General features: G+C 36.4%; 2 protein-coding genes across 6 annotated transcripts; one reads left to right on the top strand and one right to left on the bottom strand.

Annotated features, from left to right (window-relative positions):
* Positions 1–484: 484 nt before the first annotated feature.
* Positions 485–17,820, top strand: LOC127456713 (mitotic deacetylase-associated SANT domain protein-like). 5 transcript variants are annotated; one of them, XM_051725226.1, is made up of 14 exons: positions 487–976; positions 2,692–2,766; positions 2,907–4,304; positions 10,239–10,457; positions 10,609–10,939; positions 13,431–13,497; positions 13,602–13,744; positions 13,830–13,933; positions 14,183–14,258; positions 14,449–14,537; positions 14,766–14,894; positions 15,865–15,984; positions 16,212–16,423; positions 16,547–17,820. In XM_051725226.1, the coding sequence occupies exons 3-14, from the start codon at positions 2,922–2,924 to the stop codon at positions 16,785–16,787; spliced, it is 3,114 nt and encodes a 1,037-aa protein (XP_051581186.1). In that variant the 5' UTR covers positions 487–976; positions 2,692–2,766; positions 2,907–2,921; the 3' UTR covers positions 16,788–17,820. The 5 variants fall into 5 exon arrangements, with proteins under 5 accessions (XP_051581189.1, XP_051581187.1, XP_051581186.1 ...); XM_051725229.1 differs by having other exon boundaries at positions 485–976; positions 2,692–4,304; positions 14,766–14,828; positions 16,215–16,423; XM_051725227.1 differs by having other exon boundaries at positions 485–976; positions 2,692–4,304; positions 16,215–16,423.
* A 128-nt stretch (positions 17,821–17,948) lies between these two features.
* LOC127456717 (ectonucleotide pyrophosphatase/phosphodiesterase family member 7-like) lies at positions 17,949–23,267 on the bottom strand. The gene is made up of 5 exons (XM_051725239.1): positions 23,027–23,267; positions 20,922–21,067; positions 20,043–20,669; positions 19,364–19,595; positions 17,949–18,118 (listed from the first exon to the last, which is right to left on the bottom strand). Exons 1-5 carry the CDS (start codon positions 23,265–23,267, stop codon positions 18,045–18,047), a joined length of 1,320 nt encoding a protein of 439 aa, XP_051581199.1. The 3' UTR covers positions 17,949–18,044.
* Between the last annotated feature and the right edge of the window lie 361 nt (positions 23,268–23,628).

Here is a 23,628-nt window from a genome sequence, read left to right as displayed (position 1 = left end):
AACACCTCTCTGCAACATTTATGAAAAATAATGAAAATATGACCTTTAAATATAATCCAATTATGAAAAATAATTATAGGCCTAATTATAATGCTGATGAATAATAATTAATAATGAAACACTAAAAATAACCATTAGATAACGTTCTTATTAGGTTGTCACAAAACCTCCATGCAATATTCTGGAAAATTTAGTTTATGGTTATAAATAAAACGTAAAACGTTAGAACGTTAGGAGTTGGTTCCTCGAAAAAAAAAACAAATGAGAACCATACACTAACGTTAAGGGAACGTTCTGTGTTTACTGCTAGTTTTTGTTTTGTTTTTAAATGGCGACATACATTTCGACACGAACGTATTAACGGCACAGTCAACACATCCTGTCATTTATCTCCGTAAAAGTGAAACTGAGATGAAAATATAAGTGCTCCCTCTATCAGTTGGTATCACTAATTAAATATTACACATTCCATTTCAGCAGTGCGCGTTCCGCCCAATCACAGTTTGCGCTTTTGCGCCTGGTTTCGCCTTCAGTCTGAAAAACGCTGATTGGGCGCTGTGGTGCGAGATGTTTTGTTGATAATAACGTTGATGAATTGATTATTTTTCGACAGGATCATCGATCCTTCCAGATCTTGCAAACGGGTTTGGTCAGTTTGCGCTTAGACCGCAGAATGTAAACGGAAAACAGTTTGGTTGACTACGATTGTGGAGTAATATACAGTCTGGATACAAAAGTTGTTGAGTCTGTCAGTCTGCATTGTAGAAAGGCCTCTCGATGATGCAGTATGACATTTTTCGTGTATAATTCGATATATCAAATGTGCGCACCTACATAGGCATTTACGTTCGTAGTGTGTACATGGGCATGCACGCAGTTGACTTTGCTCAGGGTTGGAACTTTTTCAAGGAGCTGACTGCTGTCATCCGCACTTGAAAAGTAAGGAAGGAAGACGTCAATGCCACACAGCAACAGAGTAAGTACTCTACAGTCTCGAACTGCTTTCATACACGGTTAGCGATAGAGACAGTTCGATAAGCAAAGACTCGTAAAGGGAGTAAAGTGCACTGAAATGCAAGACTTGAAGCAACAGATACTGTTATTTTGTTTTCTAATGGGGAAGTATGTGGTGGTTTGCCGTGCTGTGCAATATTGATAGATGAAAATTGAATATTAATTGTTAAAGTTTCTGGTTTGGGAGGGGTCATCAGTGGGTAGAAAAGTAGTTCTGCTTGTTCTGCTCTCTCTCTCTCCTGCATTCTCTCCCTTTCCCTCTTCATTTCCTGTAATTCTTGTTGTCTCGCACTGCACTTTTCATGCCCCTCCCGTGTGTCTGCTGTTGCCTTCTGCATTTGTGTTTGTCAAGTTTCCTGGTTTCAGACTGCTATATCCCTTCTCTATGCCCAGATCTTAACGTGTCGCCGTTTATAAATGGGATCAGTACCGAGAAGTTCGCTTACTTTAGTGTCCTGTCATATGTGAGGCAGTTTTGACACTTATGCCCTGTTTCGTAATGAAGATAATATGTCACCTTAAGATTAGTTTCTAAACTTACTTTATTTAAAGTTCATTTAGGCTTTTCTGCTGCTGTAGAGATTTGATTTGTGGGTGTTTATTAAACTTCTGGCACTTTTAACACTGTGGACTTATAGAAAGTAAAGTTAAAACAATTTTAACACTCTCACTAGTTTATTTAATTTGTTTATTAACAGTTTCCAACAGTGTATTTACATGCATCACAGGAGATTTATTTCATTTTTTTGTCATTTTTTCCCCCCCTTTCTTTCTGAAAGTCAAAATTTCCCACAACAGTGTCATTTACAAATGTCCACATAATGGAAGTGACATTTGTTTACGATTTTGAAATAAAAATCCTTTGTTTTTCTAAGGCTAATTTCATAACTAACATTTTATGTATCCTCACACACAATTAAATAATATTTTCTTTTTTTCTTTTTTTTTCATAATTTGACAAAATTACAGCTTGATTGGAAATGACACCCAATAAAACATTCTGGACACAGGTGATATTTACCTTGAATTTTCTTTGTTTTCTTCAAACATCACTTGTCTCATATTTAATTTCAAGTATGCACTTCACTGACACTTTTGGCAACTTGGTCAAAAAGTAGGCCTACACCAGTGTAAAAAAATTACTTTTACATTTGCCCCAAAATGTTGATTTCAGGGTTCATTTTTACCTTTTTTAAGGGGGTGGGTTATCTAACCATATAAAAATTATATGTAGTTTCATCATTTTTGTCTAATACGTCTATTTTACCAGTTCATTAACATACATTTTCAATCTCAAACTCAGTTAATGAGATAATGTGTATAACTGAGCTTAGAATAGTATATTAAAAAGATGTGTTTTAAATAAAAAACTGAGAAATTCATACGGAGTCATTTTTGGCACTACTTGTTGCAGTATGCCCCAAGCCCTGGTTAATTTCTGACCCTGGCGTACACTAACCTTTGAAAAAAACTTTAACGGGGCAAAATTGTTTGGTTTGGTAAAAATGATGCCACAGCTATGCAATGTAATTTTTGAAAATTTGATAGAAATAATTTTTACACAATAAATATTGTAATGGTTTATGTATATGTCAGTCTTTGTTGAGATTACCATAGTTTTAAACACATAATAATTAGATATCAAAACCAAAATTTTCATCTTTCTCTTCTTTTCAGAATGTGACTGAGGAATGACTGGGTTTTTAAATATTTACACCACTTTTATACTGCAGTTAAGAAGCAAGAGGGGAGGTGGGTAACCTAGACTCCATAAAATCCTGCATTTGCTCTGCTCTGTAAACCATCTTTTTACATCAAGCCACGTGCGAGCTGATCAGGCTTACTTGAAACTGAAGTGGACAGATTTACGCTGGTTTTTGCTTGTTTTGTAGTTTCATGGAATTGCCATGAGTCTCTCTCCACATCAGAGTGGAACCATAAACAGTGTAAGTAAGCAGAATGTTGAAGCCATTGATCAAACAATGCAACATTCAGGGGAGCTGTTCTACAGTGTAGGAGCTCCTTCCTTGGAGCAAACTCACAGCAGTCCTGGAGTAGTGGTGAATTCTATCCCTGAAGTCCAGGGCTCTGGTGTTTTCAAATCTGAAAAAGGATATCAGGTCCATGGACATTTTCAGCAATCAGGGTCAGTGAAGTGGATGCATCAGGATCCAATGCAGACCTCAACCTGGTTTCAGGGCCTCCCAAACGTGACCAAGTGGACACAGAACTTTGGCCCTTCTCTTAGTGGTGTGGAGGACCCAAGGGCCTTTAACAAGGCGAGTCATGAGATGGATGCTGTAAAGATAGAGAAGCTTTCACCAGGTTCCTCGCAGGCATTCCCAGATATTTCTCAAGGTCCCGGAGCAGACTGGGATCATCATGCGATGGCAGCCATGCACCATGCTCAATGTCAGGCCCTCCAGCAGGGTCACAGGCCTGCAGACCTGCATTATCAGCCTCAAGGCATGCATCCCAATATGCCAGATTCCACTCTGCAACCCTTTCAGGTGGCATTTGGACCTACTAAGCAACCCCAGGCACCTGGCTTCCATCAGGTTTTCCAAGGCAACAATGCATCTTTAAATATGAATTATAGTGAGCAGCCAAAATCACAACAGCAACTCTTGCAGTTACAACAGCAGCAGCTGCATCGCCAGCACCAGATGCAACAGTTACAGCAAATGCGTCAGTTGCAGCAACAACAACAGCATCAAATGCAGCAGCAGCAGCAGCAGCAACAACGGCTGCAGCAAATGCAACAGCAATACCACCAGCAGCAGAAAATGCACGCACAGCTACAACAGATGCAGCAGCAACTACAGCAGCACACACAAGGTCTTCAACCAGAGTCTTTGCCGTCGCAAGAAAAGCAGCGAGTCAAACAAGAGACAGGTTCACAGCATCTTGATGGTGTTCAGGTGGAAACTGAATCAAGCCCATTATCCCATCAGATGCAGCTCACTTTCCCTCAAACTCAGCCACAGGAACCAGTCCCTCAGGGATCAAATTACCAGGACCCTGGTTCTGCAAAGACATCTTCAGAACAGCAGGAGACCCAAACCAAACCTCAGGTCCTCCCTCGCCGCTCTCGTCGCCTCTCCAAAGATGGTGTCTCTTCTCAGGGCAACCAGGCCTCTAAGGACAAGGTTTCTACCCAAAACGGAGGAGTTTGTGTACCCTTAGTGGGGGTCATCCAAAGCACTCAGAGACGACGGAGGGCTTCAAAAGAGATTAACCTTGAGACTCTTGCTCAAAAGGCTTCAGAGATGGAATTTTTGCCAGCAAAGGTGAGCACACAAGGATAAGGATATGCTTTTTACAACAGTGGTAGAAATATGTTTTAATATCAAATGGAACATATATTAGCATGGAAATATGCTATATTCCAGACATATTGGGCAGGAATAATGTTCTAAAATACATGAATTAGCAAAGGATTTTCAGCTGTTTGGATGGTCTCTTAAGTTGTTTTTGTTGTTTACAGCAGCTTTTGAATCGAATCATTCACAAATCAAAACTTTCCACTCCTGGCTCTAATAACAAGCAGTTACTGTCTTGCCAACATGGTCTTGGAAAACTTCAAAAGTCAGGGAATTTAATCACATTAAAAAGGTCATGGATATTAAGTGAGTAAATATTTTTTACGTAGTTATGCAATATTGCATCGGTTAGATATTTCTTTTGTGTAGAGTTACATTTTGTATGATTTGTGAGAGGATTGTTCTTGGAAGTTGGCAGGGGTGTAAAAGGTTCTCAGAAATTATACTTATGTGAAAGTATGGATACTGAATGAAACTTTTACTCAATTAGAAGTCCAAGTATCTAACCAAAAAACATACTTGAGTGAAAGTAAAAAAGTATTCACATTAAATTGTACTTAAGTATTAAAAAAGTAAAAAGTAACTTTTTTCCAAGCTAGAATGAAATTAAGAGAGGAGATTTTGTGAGAGAGGATGTTGTTAAATTCGATTGGTTTAAGTCGCCTTTTTACTCTCTGACGACTGTCATATTTCTCCCCATTGGCATTCGCAACCTGGTCATAGAATAATGTTACAATAACCACATTTTTGCAAAATTATTTTTATGTGGCCTGTTTTACGTAACACGGCAATTTCCTGGTGGAATGAACACTAGAGGCACTAAAACAACGATGACTTTTATCCCCTTTCACACAAATCATGAGAAAACAGCAGATTATCAGTTCATAAACACTTACTTTTCACTCTGTTCCTCACACAATGCTATCTTATGACATGTAAACACTTTTACTATAGCGCATGACTCATTTTATCATTTGCAATAAATGACCAACCACATTTGCAAGCTTCTTTAAGTGTGATCAAATTGCGCAGTAGCTCAACTGATAGAGTGTTGCATTTGTGATGTAAAGGACCAGGGTACGAGTCCTGAAGAGCATGTGAGTTGACACGTAAGCCGAAAGTATCATAGAAGCACCACAAAATAACATGGTTGCTTCAGAAATTGTGTTTTTGATCTCACATTTGATTTTATGACACTATCGGTTAGGTTTAAGGTTTAGGGTAGGGAGGTAGGTTTTGTTGATTTAAATCTCGATAGAGCATTAACCTTAAAAACCTCATCTGTTCGGGAGAACATTTCACTCGCTTTTAGCGCCACACAGTGGACATTTCACTTCGGAACTGCCCTGAGACTGTAATGAATCATATCATTTTATTTTGCAAAAATGTTGCCACATTCATGCAGTGTTCGTTGCATTGGAGAAGGCACTCATGAATTGCGATGTCAGAGCAACCAGCCCCTTGAGACATAGAGAAAGATTTAAAAAAAAAAAAAAGCTTTGAAGAAAGTTAGTAATGTTGTTAGTTTTGTTAATTTTTTTTCTGAGGTTTGCTACCAGAGCAGATGGATGATTTCAATAAAATTCATAATTAATATTTACTCATATTCCATTATTTGTTTTATCATCATTATCATTGATGGTTTTTTAGTTATTATTATAATTAGAAATTGGCTAATAACAACAACAATAATACTAATTCAGCAAATAGGGAGTAGAAATTCATAGATATGATTTAAATATGAAGGCAAGTGTAGAAATAAATGACATGTACACATTTAATTACAAAAGCCTTTTGTTTTTATATGTATATTTGCAATGTGAACGCTAATTTTTGACTTCATAACTGTCCAATCAGTAGAAGTAGCAGGCGTAGAATAAAGTTTAGGACAAAAACCGTCAGTGTTTCTCACTTCGTGCTCATAGTTTTGAATGAATACATCACATTCAGTCGGGCGGTCACATATTTTCTATTCGCACAAATATTTACACATATCCAAGTCTCAAATCAGATCTGAAATTCTGCCTCTGCAGATGGTTGGAACTCCACACAGCCTCTGAGTGACACTCCATTTGAAATGACTGACCTCTGGTCTGTTATCTGTGGTTTGTCGGATGCAGTAAAAGGGCGGCTTCAGTCCATAAGACGAAAGAAAATTATCTGCAAAAATGTAACTAGTGCTTTTCAAGTTTAAATAAAATTTTCTTTGGAAATGTAATTAAGTAAAAGTACAAGTATTCCGTATAAATTGCACTTGAGTGAGGATTTGTACTTTAAAGATAATACTTGAGTATTTTTACTCAATTACTTCACACCCCTGGAAGTTAGTTCTTCATTTTTTTTTCTCCCCAATTTGGAATGCCCAATTCCCAATGTGCTCTAGGCCCTCGTGGTGGCGTAGTGACTCGACTCAATCCGGGTGGCGGAGGATGAATCTCAGTTGCCTCCATGTCTGAGACCGTCAATCTGCGCATCTTATCACGTGGCTTGTTGAGCGCGTTACCACAGAGACAGCGCGTGTGGAGGCTTCACGCTATTCTCTGAGGCATCCACGCACAACTCGCCACGTGCCCCACCGAGAGCAAACGTCATTATAGTGACCACGAGAAGGTTACCCCATGTGACTCTACCCTCCCTAGCAACTGGGCCAATTTGGTTGCTTAGGAGACCTGGCTGGAGTCACTCAGCACACCTGGATTCAAACTCGTGACTCCAGGGGTGGTAGTCAGCGTCTTTACTCACTGAGCTACCCAGTCCCCCATTAGTTCTTTTCATTGAATTGGTCTAACTGGTTCACACATCAGTCCGAATGATTTATAACTGAATCATTAATAATCATGACAGCTGGAGAGGTGTGGAAATTTATTGGTCAAAAAATGCAGGAACACTTTATAAAGTAAACATTAGCATATAGCTCACTGTTTTGTTAGTGATTGCTGTATAGGGCTACCCCAGCTATATACTGAAAGTTGAGGAGAGTTTGTGAAATTATTTAGTAATGAAAAGCATCCTGGTAAGCATGACTCTGTGAGCTGACAGTGAACAGCAGTTTAAGTGCATGTACAGCTGCATGTCCACACACCTACACATTCCAAACTTTCTTAAAATTCATTCAGTTGAACTAGGGAGGGGCTCATTCACCAAGCCCTGTTTGCTAACATGTATCAGATCCAACTCTCACACAACAAGAACTGTATGGAATTAATTAATTCTTTAAAATATCCCAATGTGACAGGACAGAGATGTCTGTTTATATGGGACGGTTATGAAAGAAAAGAATGTAAAGGTGTTTTAAGGACTAAGTAAGCCATCTAGTTTAATCCCTTAAGCTCACTGTGGCTTATTTACCACTCTAACGCTGTAGGTTCAAGCACATAATTATGTTTGTAAGACATCAACATCCCATCGACGCTGCAAGCAATGTAAAAACTAGAACTCTACCATTATATTCAACCAAGCTGTCTACACTGTCACTTGCTGTGCAAACTTGCAGTGGCTGATTCTAGTTCTTTCGAGTTGTGTCACTCGTAGTATACCTGTAGATGGGGTTGTAATGCGTTGATAATGACAAAGCATAGAAGATAGGCAGTATTCACATAAATAATATTTACATTTAAGGCATTTAACAGGTATTTATTTGCAGTGCAGATATAATATGTTTTAAATAAGTTTTTTCATTCAGGATACATTGTGGGAGCAGGGTACCCAAGGTCATGGAATTTTAAGCCTGGAAAAGTCGTGCAAATTGATAGTCTTAAAAGGTCATGGAAATTTATATTGTGAATATAAATATTTGTAATTGTGGACAGATCCATAGGCGTCATTTATGGGTCACTTTTTGCCTTTGCTAATTTTGTTCCCACCACTTAATAACACATAATAAAAATATTGAGGACACAAATGTTCACTAAAATGTTACACAGAAAATATAGTCCCTGGCAGTAAACAGTAAACAGAACATTGCTTTTACACAAGAATAACTGTCATCTATGTTTACTGCAGAGTGATACAAATAGAAGTTCCGTGAAGAGGTCAGAGCCGTGCTTTATTATGAATAAAGCACGTCTGTTGACCAATCAGCATTGAGGACTGGAACTATTCATTTTATAATGAGTGCTCGTTGAGGCTGTTATCAGTAGCGTTGAGTGACATCAGGCAGTAATGTGCTCTCATGTACACAGACACATGCTTTACTTGCTCGGCTGTTGCTAACTCGAGCTCCTTTTCAGTTAAATCCCAAAGTAAAATGCAAACAGATGCAGTCCCCACTTATGATATACATTCACTGACATACAGATGCAGTATTTGTTTATTAAAATAAAAAATTAAATAAGGGTGGATTAGAACCCTCCACCTAACCGAATTAATATTAATTAGTTTGCCACTTCGTGACCAGTGTTGGGTAAGCTACTTAAAAATAGTAATCCACTACATAGGGGTGTAATGGTTTATAGTGGCACGATACATCTCGGTTAAAAAATGTGACGATGTACATCGTGAAGATGGGACTTTTTTTTTAATTATTTTTATTTTTATTTTAGTGTCTTTTCTGTCCAATACACATGACGGCCATTTGCATACAAATAGAAGTTGCTTCATTGCTGACAAGGAGTTCTAAAATATGATTGCATACTATTGCAGTCACAGGTTTTATACAATGAGTTCGGCTGAAACTGCAAAAACTGAAACCAGGTGCGGTAGTTAGACGTGCCTTTTTTGTATGTATTTTTGAAAAGAATAATTATATAATCAAAGACAATACTATTTTTAGAAAAATCACATTTGAATTTAAAATATTTTAAATGTAACAGTGTGTAAGCAGCATATGTACAGGTATCTAACATAATTCTGTATTTTCTAGCAGAATTATTGGCTAATATTTCCATTTGGTGTCACCATTACCATGTTCTGGGCAGATTTTTAGTCCCGGTACATCTCTGATCGATCATTTAGGATTTTTAAGAACAGTACTTTAAGCTACATTTTTAAGGATGCCAACTGTATTGCATATGTCTATAAAATAATAATAATGAAAAAAAAAACTTTCAATCGTAACTTTTCTTGATTCAGGGTTAGTTTAAAGAATTGTGAAATGAACTGAACTGTTAGTTCAGTATCGTGAACTGAACCGAATCGTGAGATGAGTGAATCGTTACACACCTACCGCTACATATTACTAATAATTTCTCTAAAATTGTAATTCAGATTACTTTACTAATTACTTCATTCAAAAGTAATCACATTACTAATTACTTTACATATAAGTTACTTTTTAAAACACTTTTCTACACAACAAATTAAAAATAATGCCTATATTTCTTCGTTGTTGATCGTTACCCACAAGTCACACAGCACTTCACATTTCTCCTTCACAATGACTCGTTATAGGCCATAATTCATGTATTCTACATAAATATGTTAGAAATAAGCATAATGTATTTAAAAGTAATTAAATTAATTGAAAGTCAGTAACTGTAATCTGATTACAAGAATTTAAAATGTAATGCATTACACTACTTTTTTGACTAAAAAGTAATTATATTACAGTAACTAATTACTTTGTAATTGGATTACACCCAACACTGTTTGTGAAACTTTCCCCACTGCCTCTCCAAACTGTCCCCACCACTTTTTAAAACAAAGTGACACCCATGATCAGATCTAAAATATGTTATTAGCTAAAAATGCTTTTTTTAGTGCAGTCTCTATAAAATATATATTTTATAAATCCTTATACAGTAATCATAAGTAATCTGGTAAAGTCATGGAAGTTAATTGGTGAAAAGTGTGGGAACACTGTGGGAGTGTTTTGGTAGCATTAGCAATTTGTTAATTGTTTTCCTTCAATTTTTCATTCCATTTTATACCCATTCTTATTTCTGTTTAATCTTCTATAAATAGCATGAGGAGAATATCTCTGGTAGGCCACGTGGAATGGTCCCCCTAGTCATCCCAGTCTCAGTGCCAGTTCAGAGATGTCAAGTCCAGCTGGAAGCCACACAAGGTGTCCGGCATCCCTCAGAAATTCCTCAACAACAAAACCAGCCTGAACACAAACCCTCTGTTATTGTAGCACGCCGGCACTCTTTAAAGAACTCTACATCTGAGAGCTTCAGCCAGGTACAGAAGTTCATAAATGTTCATAAAGCTTTTCATTTGATTTTCTAAAATTATTTTATGAAAACCTTTAAGGCCTTTAAAAATAGTTGTTGATAATTTTGGTGATTTAACTACTGTTTATGTCCCTTTCTGCCATTTTTATTGAAATCAGGGTAAGAGGCAAGAGGAAACGTCCCCTGATAAATCCAGGCGTCGCCCACGGCCTGAACCCCTGGTCATACCACCACCCAAACCATGCACTTTCATCGCCCCTTCTGTCTACTCCAGCATCACCTCCTACCAAAGCAACTTGCGATCCCCAGTGCGCCTGCCGGAGAATACAAGCATTATCCCCCCATACACTCCTCCGCCCATTCTTTCACCTGTGCGTGAAGGCTCTGGGCTCTACTTTTCTGCTGTCCTCTCTTCTATGGCAGCAGGCAGCCAGGTCCCGCCACCCCCACTGACACCGCGGACTGCCACACGAAGCTTGCTGCGTTCAAGTTAGTTTCTTATTTAAATCTTTTTTTTTTTTTAAAGACACTTTGATAACAATTTACAATAAGGTTGTATATGTTAACATTAGGTAACTACATTCGTTAACATGATTAACAATGAACAATACTTTTTCAGCACTTATTAATCTTGGTTAATGTTAATTTCATCATATAGTAATACATTTTTTAAATCAAAAGTTGTATATGTTTACATTAGTTAATGCACTATGAAATAACATGAATTAACAATAAACAATTGTATCTTTATAAATTAACATTAAGCAAGTAAAATCCTGTAAAATATATTGTTCATTGTTAGTCATGATACCTAATGCATTTATCAATGTTAACAAATAGAACCTTATTGTAAAGTGCTACCAACACTTGTTCTTTCTTTCTTTCTTTATTTATGGAACTTAAAGGTTTAATAAGTAATTTTGTCCTTGAGTAATACACATAAAGAAATGAATAGCACAGATGTGTTTAAACTCATGGGCACTCACATGAGATGAAGACTCCACTCTTATTACAAATCTTATAAAAAACTTACACTTTTCTAATGGAATAAATTAATCATGGCTTATGAAAAGCACATTTCTACAATTGTATCGGTAACTGAAAAACCATTGCTTTTGTGTGATGCTGCATCCAGATGTCAGTGTAAGTCCAAAAAAAAAGAGTTAATTATTTGAAAAATAATAAAAACAAATATTCAGATGGGTATAAGGAGGTGTTTTGTGTAAGTCCCCTTTGGTGTGCAGGAATAGTAGGCCTATCTGTCCTGCTCTCTCCTCTTCATCTTTCGGAATAAGCGTCAGTGGGTGGGCTAAGGATGTGATGATGTAAAAGTAGGCATTGATGTCTTGCTGTGGATGCGGTAATTAATTAATGAGCCCCGGTCGGCGTCACAAAGTCGCAGAAGTAGAAAACGAGGTGTTTTTGTAGCTTTGTTTTAATAAATTCTTTTTTTTGCATTGGGGAGGAAGTTTTGAGTTCTGAAACTTTAATTTTCAATTTATAATACAATGAACTCTTATATGTAGGGCTGAGTACAAATATAGATTTTCCGATGCATCGCAATCTTCATTCGAACAATCTCTATATCGATTCTTAAATCACAAGTTCGATCTTTCACTCTATGTGGCAACCCTCTATAATGCAAGTAGATCACTTGCATGTGCAACCAAATCTCACACTATGCAACTAAAAATGTCTATGATTCGCCACTGGCTAGTAAGTGTTCAGATTTCACTCACCCGTGATTGTGTAGTATAGTAGAGAAGTTATTAGCACAGAGGTCCTTTCACTGTGTGTTGAGAGTAGAAGTTTGGTTTAACTCATTCTGTGCGTCCAAAGACGAGATCCACGGATCCATCTGTCATTGAATAATCTCTCTTTTAATACTCTTTCTGTTTTTTACAGTCAGTTGTTGATTTAAAAAAAACAAAAAAACATTTGGATCACACATGGATGTGTTAAAGAAATTACGCACGTCTTCTCTTGTTACATGCGCTTACTGGCCGATGCTGTTATTCTTAATGAGACAGTACCGATTAAGCACCTACTTATGTCCTACTTATCAATGTGAATATTTGTAAATAGTAAAAATTATGCAAGTAATCAATGAAAATGTAACACAAAGATACATGCAACATAATATATGCAATTTCAAGACATTAATTGATGCAATAGACTGAATTAGAACAATTGTTAAAGCAAAAATGTGACCAGTTTGATTAATTTGTAAAATAAATATTTACGAATTATACCTAGAAGGGTTGCCTAGAAGGTTCCTTTATAATGAAGAGCATAAGCTGGGGGCCTGGGTAGCTTAGCGATTATTGACGCTGACTACCACCCCTGGAGTCGCGAGTTCAAATCCAGGGCATGCTGAGTGACTCCAGCCAGGTCTCTTAAGCAACCAAATTGGCCCGGTTGCTAGGGAGGGTAGAGTCATTTGGGGTAACCTCCTCGTGGTCGCTATAATGTGTGGTTCTCGCTCTCGGTGGGGCACGTGGTGAGTTGTGCGTGGATGACGTGGAGAATAGTGTGAAGCCTCCATGTGCACTATGTCTCCGCGGTAACGCACTCAACAAGCCACGTGATAAGACGCGGAGGCAACTGAGATTCGTCCTCCGCCACCTGGATTGAGGCGAGTCACTACGCCACCACGCGGACTTAGAGTGCATTTGGAAATGGGCATTCCAAAATTGGGGAGAAAAAAAAAAGCATAAGCTGAGAGAGAAATTCTTTTATATGCAAGCAAACGAATCGGAATCAAATCGTGAGCTTGTGAATCGGAATCTAATTGAATCGGGAAATCTGTATCAATACCCAGCCCTACTTACTGTATATGTCAAAAGATTATGGAAAAATGTAGTTCTTCATGTCATGACCACTTTAATATTAAATAACTGTATTTTTATGATTATTATGTTTAAACTGTTTTTGCATCTCTCTTTCTCTGTCATTTGCTGACTTCACTGCTGTACTTCAGTCAGTTCTGATATCACTCCTCCCACACTCCCACTGATTGGAGAGGCAGCACCTGTCAGCCTTGAACCGTAAGCAGTGACATTTTTTTAAATAGTTATACATAACAATTACTTAGAAGTTCACTATTCTAATTTTCCTATCCAAAATATTCTCCCTCCCTTGTACCTTTTAGTCGCATCAACATTGGTTTTCAGTACCAGGCAGAGATTCCAGATCTACAGGATCAGTCATTGGCCCTAAAAGACCAACATAAAGCCACTTTAGTCTGGTTCCCTATGTCAGAGACTGATTCTACACCCATCCAGAATACAAGAGGTAAATTGTTTTAGACTGCATGGATTTAAAATAGGTTCACAACATTTAACACAGACATGCTCACCAAATAATCATCATTTCACAGTTGATGACCTGATGAATCTAGCCTGCTCCAGTGTCCTATGTGGAGGAGGAACCAATACAGAGCTTGCAATGCACTGCCTGCATGAGTGCAGAGGTGATGTCATGGTAAGCACTGTTCAGTCATGTTACGGTATTGTGTTACATGATGGTCAACGTATAAAGGTCATTACATTATTTGGTTTCATGATCACTGGTTAAACGTGTGATTGATTTGACTCCTATCATTTACACCTGCATTTAGGGTGATCCACGTGTTTAGATGTGACCCTGGTGTAAACAGGGTCATTATGTATTTTAATGTATTTGATGCATATCTTTTCTGGGAAAACAACAAATATACTTGTGTCTTTTTAGGGGGCTCTAGAAATTATGTTTATGAAGAATCCTATTTTCTCCAGGAACCACCATCTGGCCAACTACCACTATGCAGGTAGAATTGCATTTTAGTAGAAAGGATAGAAATAAATTGTAGATCAACTATAGTAAATTAAATGGTAATGTATTGATAATTTTTTTTTGTAATGATAATGGGTGCTTCATTTAATAATTGCAATGGTACATATGATCTGTAATGTTTCGTGATGGATAGAAAGGGATTCATGTCTCTTAAATATCACCAGGGTCAGATTATTGGACCGTGGATGAAAAACGATACTTCAACAAAGGAATTTCTGCTTACAGGAAAGATTTCTTCTTGGTACAAAAACTGGTATGCAGTCTTTTTATATTGTTTTGTTTACTTTCTTAAAGGAATATTTCACCTAAATATGACATTTCTGTCATTATTTACTCACCCTCACGTCATGTTGTTAATTTTTGCCGTGAAACACAAAATTTGAAAAAATGTTTGAAGAATCGTCAAAGAAATGTTTAACCTAAATGATTTTTGCTTAAAGTAAGTGACATTTTGTGCCCATTTATCTGTCTGTTTTTGCAGGTGAGGAGTAAAACAGTGGCGCAATGTGTGGAGTTTTACTACACCTATAAGAAACAAGTGAAGGTTGGTCATAATGGCACTCTTACATATGGACCTTTAGACTCAGAGGAGAGCATTCCTGTGGTACAGGTTATTATTGCTAACTGTTTATATACTTTTTATTTCAAAGGTGTTATTCTGTACTCAAAAAAAAAAAAAATCACTATTGTTAGGTTTACTGAATCCTCCCTTGTTTATATTACTCAAACAATACATGTAAACAAGTTAACTTAATTTAACTGAGTTGTTTCAATTAACAAAAGTTTACTTTAATCCATTTGTATTTGGACAAAATTAATATTTTTTGTTTGGTTAACTGAAACTGGGCAGGGATTTCAAGTTCCCAGCGTGCTTTGCATGGGAATTGATAGGGATAGTATATGTTAAAATTAAGTGTTATTTTATGTGTTTTTGTAAAGGGGGATACTTATTAGTGTTTAATGTTTTGTTATGTGGAGATTTGGGGGTTACCATTACTGTGAAGAGTGGAGCTTGAGCTAGTTTTGAGGACAGATAGATGTAGCACATGAAATTGATTGCTGGCATCAGTGAGCAATTGCTGTGCTAACTATAGCATAGTAACTAAATTACACTCTGTATTGCTTCCCACCAGCACGTATTTAGCATGCTAACATTGGCTTTCACAAGTTAGTACATAAAGAAATAAAAGAGATTTATTTGAGTTACATTGACACATCTTGTTTTGTTGGGTTTAACCCGATTCAGCTAGGTTCTTTCTACACAAAGCGTTTGAGTTGAGATAGCATAGTAATTTTAAATGAAGAAAACTCATTTCAAACACATGGAACCACTGTCATGGTTGGATTTAATTACATTTTCAGGATTGGGGGGACCAAATGGAATATTTTAAGAATCAACCATTTAAAAACCCTGAATGGTCTGCAAGGACTAATGGGTGGGATGTGTTCTCTTCAGTGTCTATGGTCGTTATGGCCCTACTGAGGTCACTAATTTACAAATGTATTTGTGAATGCCTGTCTTTTAGACAAGTCAGAAATGCAGTCAATTTTTTTGTTCATTTTTATTTTCTCTAATACAGATCAATGTGACACAAAAACATGTGGAGAAAGGAATTGATAGTAGACCGGAAGTGGGAACACAATCCAATAAAGATGCTACTGTCAAAGATGTGACCAAGACACTTCAGGACAACCAGAATGTTAGTATTGAGAGTATAAAAAGACTTATCTTAGTGCATAAATGAAATGAATACAATCTTCAAAAGTCAGTACTATTTTGTAATCTTTTTAAGGTGGGAGAAGCCCACCATCATGTTTCCCTGGGTCCTTACCAAGTGGAATAGTAATAATAAGTGAGTTGTTACTACATCATAATCAGATGAAGCACTAATTCTGTTCAAATCGTTGTTTTTATTTCTCTGTCCAGAAGAGGCCAGACTTGGCTCATGAGGAGCAGAAGAATGGCGCAGTGGAAGAGGCTTTTGGCCTGAGGCCAGTGGCTCAACCCTCCTTCAAAGCTCCTTCCCCTGCACCTCAGAAACCTCGCTCTGACAATGCCGGGAAGAAAAACAGGACCTCAACTGGCAACAAAATTCAGGGAGAGCCAGAGGGTGTTTTCCCTTGCAAAAAGTGCAGTAGGTGAGTGAGGGATACACAAATTTTACTGTATGCACCTTATATATATATATATATATATATATATATAAATAAAGCAGGGTCTTCATTTAATCCAGATTTTGTGGCCCTAATGTTTGCATATAGGGTGTTCTATAAAGTGAAGAGCCGCAGTGCCCACATGAAGAGCCATGCTGAGCAGGAGAAGAAGGCTGCAGCACTGCGCCTAAAAGAAGAAGAGGAACTGGCAGCGGCTAAGGCAAGGCAGGAGGTACTAGAGGCAGCAAGGAGGAAGGAGGCACAGAGAGAAGAACAACAAGAAGAGAGTAGTGGAACTGAGGAAAACTCAATAGAGCCAGAGGATGAGCATGATGAGGACTGGCATTGAGAAAGCAGTCTTTCTTTTTTGGCACCAAATCTCCTTTGACTCCTTTGAAACTTATGCATTCCTGCTACACTAAAGAGCAATTGGTATGTTTGGAAAGATAAAAATGTATGAAATGCCTTAGCATTTTTTTTTTTTAACCAAAATGTTATGAGAACTTTCCAATGGTATTTTCAAATAGTGTAGATGCATGCCAATTTAGCATCAAGAAAGCCACACTTATTAAATGATAATAGGCAAAGGTGCTGTTATTCAGTCTATTTGAAATGTGTTTAAAACTGAAAAAATATTTAAAATACTTTTTTTAAAGGGAGCTTTAAAGGAACAGCATACTAAAACATCAATTTGATATTTCTTACTTGTCTCCAAGATTTACCTTTACTTTTACCAACAAACGTAAAAATGTTTGTTGAGCTGATTGTTGTGTTGAGCTTTTCTAGAAATGTACGGATTGTTTCATATTCATCCTTCCATTGTGATTTTGATCAAAAGTTCAAGAATTGATTTTGTATGCCTTTTTGTATGCCCAGTAAGATCTCGTGTTTTTTTTTTTTATTATTATTATTATTTTATTTTTATTATTACATACATTTATGTAAAATATAATGAAATTGTAATCAAGAACACAAACCAAAAATTCTTTCATCTATCTATGGATAATTTCAATTTAATTTTTCTTGTGCATGTAATGTATATAGTGCAGAAAAATATATATATTGACCTCTGTTTATATTCTACTGTGTACAACACTGCCATAATGCGTGTGCTAGGTTTTCAGTACTCTAAACTTAAAAGAATGTGTATTTATGCATTGAATGTACTTAAAGTAGAGTGGAATATGGGGATTGGGATTTAGGGATTTTTATAAATCTGTGTAAATAAAAGTTTAGTAAATCACAACAAACCAATTTTTTTCCACATATTCATCAATTTATTATTTTTTTCAGAGTTTTGGTTTGCTTTTTTTTTTTTTTTTTTTTACAGGCATTACATAAAATGTATGCCCAATAAAAATAAACTTCTAAATCTAAACTTGTATTATTTCCAAGAATATAATAAATATGAAATGAAATGGTTCACTCATTGACATTGAACAATGGAAGACTTTCAAACTTACAAAACTATGACTTAAACTATATTCTTTATCATTAATGTTCATTTAGTATAGTAGTTCTACATAGTGCACATTCAGAACTGATTCCAATTAAGATTTGCTGATTGCCACAAAACACGATAAACCAGAAGTCTTGACAAATTTCTTCAAATGAGGGTTAAGATAACAGTCGTTAGTATCAGAAGGGTAAAAGACACTGTGATCCTTCCACTGTTCCCACCTGCAAATAAGAAGTATTAATGTAATTTAGACTTGTTAAGCGACCACTCAAGTTAGGTAGGCTGATTCCAAAATCTACATAAATAATACATATTTTGTTAAATATTATTTAAATTTATATTTAAAATAATATATTAAATAACATATCTACAGTATAAAAATATACTGTACATAAATATTTTTTAATCATTTGTAAGCGTGAAAGAAGATGCCACTTTCTTAAATGTGTACTCAGTAATTTTTCCCTCATTAAAAAAGTTTTGCTGCAAAAGAAATGAAAGTAATTTTAAAATGTGAATAAAATCATGCGCAATCACATTAGATGAAGACTCCACCCCCTATTGATTTTACTATTGATTTTAGGTTGCTAATTGTAAGTATAACAATACAGTATAAATAAGTATTTTGAGGGTGACGGAAGACATCACTCAAAGTGTGTCATGAGGTGGGCGGTCTCTTCCGGGCTTTTTTCGTGGGCTTCCTTGGCAGCAGTTCTCTGATTGGTGGATCTTTAACTGCTGTACCATGGAAAGTGTAGTTGTTTATCAGGAATTCCGCTATTAAACGTGGATACCATGGATTAACAACCTCCTAGCTCACAGTAGGTCTGTCTTTAAAGGTTTATAAGTTATTGTTAAAAATCAGTTTGTCTGGAAAAAATTAACAGGATTTTTACTCCTGGAACCTGACTTTGGGGCAGTGGTAGCTCAGCGGTTAAGGCTCTGGGTTACTGATCAGAAGGTCGGGGGTTCAAGCCCCAGCACCGCCAAGATGCCCTTGAGCAAGGCCCTTGACCCTATCTGCTCCAGGGGTGCCGTATCATGGCTGACCCTGCACTCTGACCCCAGCCTAGCTGGGATATGTGAAAAAGAAGAATTTCACTGTATATGTGCAAATGTATAATGTGTGATAAATAAAGAAAATTAATTAAAATTAATGACTGTTGCACTCTATTGTTTGAATGATGCCACATCCATGCCCCTAGGTGTCAGTGTAGATCCAAGACAACATAAACAAAACATAACTGAGTGCACCTTTAAACACAGTGATTTGTGTTTCATAGTTACTCATTTATATAATTAAATTATTATACTAAAATAAATAATAATTTTATAATTTTGTGTTGCACAACTAAATACCTTTCCTCATGTAAAATATGGAAGAAACCCCTTTGCCTCTGAGCAATATTAAATTTAGCTGGCGTTGAGATTTAAGATTCAAATTAGATTCTTCCTCAAATTCTTACCAACATCAAAGTTGTCCACTAGCATCCCTTTGGTGTCACTGAGACTTCCATTGTTTGGTTCTGGAACTACTCCCAACAGCTTGCACATCAACGGATAGATGCTGACACTGTCAAAAGGCTCAGCCAAGAACTGCTTCTTGAAATCTGGGCCAAATGCTCGAAAGATCATTTTCATGTCCATTTCCTCATTGCTAAATCCATGATCCCCTTTGTTGATATACAAAATGATCCTCTGATCAAACAACAAACAAAAATGGTTAGGATAGAATGTAATTAAAGGGTTAGTTCATCCAAAAAATTAAAGTTCTGTCATCATTTACTCACCCTCATGTCATTGCAAACCATTCACCTTCATTGTATGTAAAAAGAAATGCAATGAAAGTGAATGGTGACTAAGGCTTTCAGTCCCTAACATCCTGCCAAACGTCTCCTTTTATGTTCCACAGAAGAAAGAAAGTCATATTGGTTTGGAACAACATGAGGGTGAGTAAATGATGACAGAATGTTTGAGCAAACTGTTTTTAAATATTATTTACAATTTGAATTGGCATGCAGTTGATTTGAATGTGAAAAATATAATAATTAACTTTAGTTGGTTGAATAACATGGACCAAGTGAGGCAATACTGTCTGCAATACTGTTGAAGCATCATTTTAAATCTGTGTCTAAAGAAACTTACCGAGTTCAGATTGAAACCCAGGTCTGCCAAAAGGACAATAGGTTGAATTCTGTCATTTTTGGCAATGTGAAAGTGTTTTGGAATCTCCTCTTTCTTATAGACAGTGAGATTTGGATGTGCATTCTTCAGGGCATCATAAACGTCCTGTTCTTTGCCCTCCTTGGGTGTTATCATCCCAAACCCACCATAGTCGAGCAAATCAAATCGGGATAGATTCAAAAAATTCATGTAATTTGAAAGTTTTATCTCATTAACCTCATGGGCCTTTTTAACAGTGGTCATGCCATGGTCTGAAGTAATGATAACATTCAGATTATCAGTCAAACCATTCTTGCGAATCGCCTCTCTAAGGTAGCCAATAATGCGGTCGATCTGTTCAATTATCTTTCTTCTCTCTGGGGTTTCAGGGCCTGCAGCATGGCCCACGTTGTCTGGTTCTCCATAGTAGAGAGTAACCAAGTCAAATTCCTCTTTGGTGTACCATCCCATCACAGTGTCAATGTTCTGCTGCCACTCTGTTTCATTGTCATCGGGTTGTCCGTGTTCTTCAACCAGGGAACGATCCACAGCTTTCCCACTGTAATTAGCTCCTCCACCAGGATAGAAAAAAGATGCTGTTTTCAGACCCTATGAAATACATAGAACACATTGGTTAAGACCACTGTGGTATTTATTAAATAATTATTAACAATGAAGGACAGTTTTACTGGAAATATTTGCATATCTATAATCATCACAAGAGTTATAAAACACTGAATGCAAAAATCATTTGCCATGAAAAACGGTCATATTTTGTGAGGTCAATTTGTATTTCTTCATTCAAATGTGGGGACAAAAAGCTTGTCAAAGGAGCCAGTTATGACAATGACTTTTCCTCACCTGATTCTGGGCTGTTATCCACAGAGGCAAAGCACCATTATCCCACCATTCTGATTTTTTCAGTGTTCCCTTATGGGTCATTCTCAAGCCAGTTGAAACATTAAACATCAGGTTATGGACAACACCATGATCCTCTATCCATCGTCCTGGTTAAAAGGTAAAAACGTTCATACTGTTATAAACTTTGTACCTATGACAGTAAATATGTATTGTAGGTATAAACTTCATTTAACATAATGTGGAAAATTGCAAGTAATCTAAAATTACCAGGGTTGGGAGGGTTACTTTTGAAATGTATTCCACTACAGATTACAGAATACATGCTGTAAAATGTAAATTGTAATGTATTCCGTTAGATTACTCAAGGTCAGTAACGTATTCTAAATACTTTGGATTACTTCTTCAGCACTGGTAGATTTTTTTCACTTGTTTTGACTATAAAAACTCTTCCAGTACAGTAAGACAAAATACACATGTTAAAAATACATTCTCTGAAAAACCTAAATATCTTATGCAGTGTTGCTTCTAAAGCAAGATAAATCAAATGTATCTGGTTTTAAGGATTTTTTTTTTACAGAAAAACAATACAAAAATTCTCATCAGGAGTAAGATTTTTGCCCTAATATCAAAGGTCTTACTAGAGAAAAAAAAAAAAAAAAAAATGATCCAATGTGAATTTTCTTGATAAACAATATGATTGTGCCTGGTATCATGTGCATGTAAAATGGCAAGAAATAGTATTTTTAGCTTAGCATAAAGCTGACAATTTACACAAGGTTTATTTCTATTTCTTCTGCTCCAAACTTACTTCAAACTTACTTCTCTGTCTGCTCGTATGAATGTAACACATCATAAGAAAGTGTTTCACCGCTGTTCAAATGCACTTTGGATCGCATAATTTATATGGATAAATGTTTTCCATCTGAAAGGACTAAATATTAAATGAAACAAATGACAATAAAATGCAAAGTAATCTCTTCAGTGATCAAAATACTTTTTGAATGTAACTGTATTCTAATTACCAATGATTTAAATTGTAACTGTAGTGGAATACAGTTACTTATATTTTGTATTTTAAATACGTCATCCCGTTACTTGTATTCCGTTACTCCCCAACCCTGAAGGCTACTTAAAATATTCTTCACATGTCAGCAGTGATTAATTGGACCCATATTTATATTCTTTCTGCTCTGTTCAGCATATGATAAGCATTTTATGATAAGAATAATATATCATAAGCATAATCAAAAACTGTAAACCGGCCATTGGTTTATGAACAAGAAATACTGCCTATGTAATACCCTATAACTATGAGGTTACTGGTAAGTGTGTGCTCAGCAGCTCTGAGCAGAAAGCTTGAGACTTTGAACATCAGGACACAAAAGATAATCCAGTCTAGAAAAGATTATGTGGACTAGCACAAAGTTAGCTACAATGAAGCAAAACACACCCCAGTTAAGTATGAACCAGATTTTTGTGAAAACATCAAGAGTTTGATGCACAGTTAATAAATAATGCTTGAGCTAATGTATGAAATTAGTTCAGCAAAATTACAACTCAATTTTGAGTTAAGATTTGAGTGATGCAACATATGCAGTGATACTCACTCAATTGATCAACCAAATCAAATATGCAAGATATCTGACAATCACTGAGTTTAAATGGCATACAATTCAGCATGCATTACACTAGTTACTGTTTGGATGAATTAGGCCTATACTGTATATGCCAACCTTAAAAATGTGCTTCATATCTAAATTAACTGGTTTTACCCTAGTCAAAAATATTATTTAAAATGACTGAATCAACCTAAATACATTTACACTAACAGAACTAATTTATAAGGGTTAGAACAGGTAGATTTTATTTTCTTTGGTAACAATTGCAGATTACCACTGTTTACCATGTATGCAGCCTGTGTAATAGTAAGAGGTAAGTCTGTTTACTACACTAAATCAGTTAGTTACACAAAAAAATAAATCAGAAGTGTTGAGCCTTATATCTATGGGTAATTGCTGGAACAGAAACTTATACTCAGTGTTTCAAAATGTAATAATAATATACAATCTATTGACAAATTTCGAGTCAGAAGTCGATTTACTTACCAGTAATAGTTGTGAAATGTGATGGAGATGTCATGGTGATTGCTGGGGGATTGATGTACTTTGCCTTCACTCCTTCTTCAACAAGCTTGTCCAAATTTGGTGTGTGCGAATCTTGGTCATAGTCCCACCTGAAACCATCAAAAGATATAAGCAGCAATTTGTTATATATTCTACTTCTGGACAGTGGTTTGCTGCTCACACAGAGAGACAACGCCGCCACTAGCAGAAATTCTGACTTCATCTTCGGTACACTGTCAAGCAGAATGAAATTCAGCAAAGACTGATCTTGGTTTTATAAGCATTATCAGCAAACTGATAAGACAACCTTGAAATGCTGTACATATAATTCTGTCCTTTCTGTTTCAAAGCCAGTTGTTCTTAGAGCAACTGGACAATGATAGATCAAAAAACCATCTGTAATTTATCTATTGTAAAAAAAAAAAAACCCACTATTTTACCTGATCATGTACCTTTTCAGGGCATGTAGACAGCATAGGCAATGAGAGGGTTTTTCTAAATCTCACAATAAGAGAAAAGGATGGAACTGATGAACTGCTGTGGGTAATATAAGCTTAGAGATCTGAAATAGCTCATTGTTTAAC

The sequence above is a fragment of the Myxocyprinus asiaticus genome, chromosome 19, assembly GCF_019703515.2.
Source record: "Myxocyprinus asiaticus isolate MX2 ecotype Aquarium Trade chromosome 19, UBuf_Myxa_2, whole genome shotgun sequence".
NCBI lineage: Eukaryota > Metazoa > Chordata > Actinopteri > Cypriniformes > Catostomidae > Myxocyprinus > Myxocyprinus asiaticus.
The sequence above is the reverse complement of the archived record's forward strand: the minus strand, read 5'-3'. Positions and strand labels throughout refer to the sequence as shown.

What these genes read in the sequence shown, in the direction of transcription:
- LOC127456717 (XM_051725239.1), bottom strand. Translation starts at nt 23,267, where the DNA reads ATGAAGTCAGAATTTCTGCTAGTGGCGGCGTTGTCTCTCTGTGTGAGC. An exon ending in ACATTTCACAACTATTACTG is followed by an intron (nt 21,068 to 23,026) that starts GTAAGTAAATCG and finishes CCTTTTAACCAG; the next exon opens with GACGATGGATAGAGGATCAT. An exon ending in TGGGTTTCAATCTGAACTCG is followed by an intron (nt 19,596 to 20,042) that starts GTAAGTTTCTTT and finishes TTGTTTGATCAG; the next exon opens with AGGATCATTTTGTATATCAA.
- LOC127456713 (XM_051725226.1), top strand. Translation starts at nt 2,922, where the DNA reads ATGAGTCTCTCTCCACATCAGAGTGGAACCATAAACAGTGTAAGTAAG. An exon ending in CACTTCAGGACAACCAGAAT is followed by an intron (nt 15,985 to 16,211) that starts GTTAGTATTGAG and finishes TTCTCTGTCCAG; the next exon opens with AAGAGGCCAGACTTGGCTCA. An exon ending in CCTTGCAAAAAGTGCAGTAG is followed by an intron (nt 16,424 to 16,546) that starts GTGAGTGAGGGA and finishes GTTTGCATATAG; the next exon opens with GGTGTTCTATAAAGTGAAGA.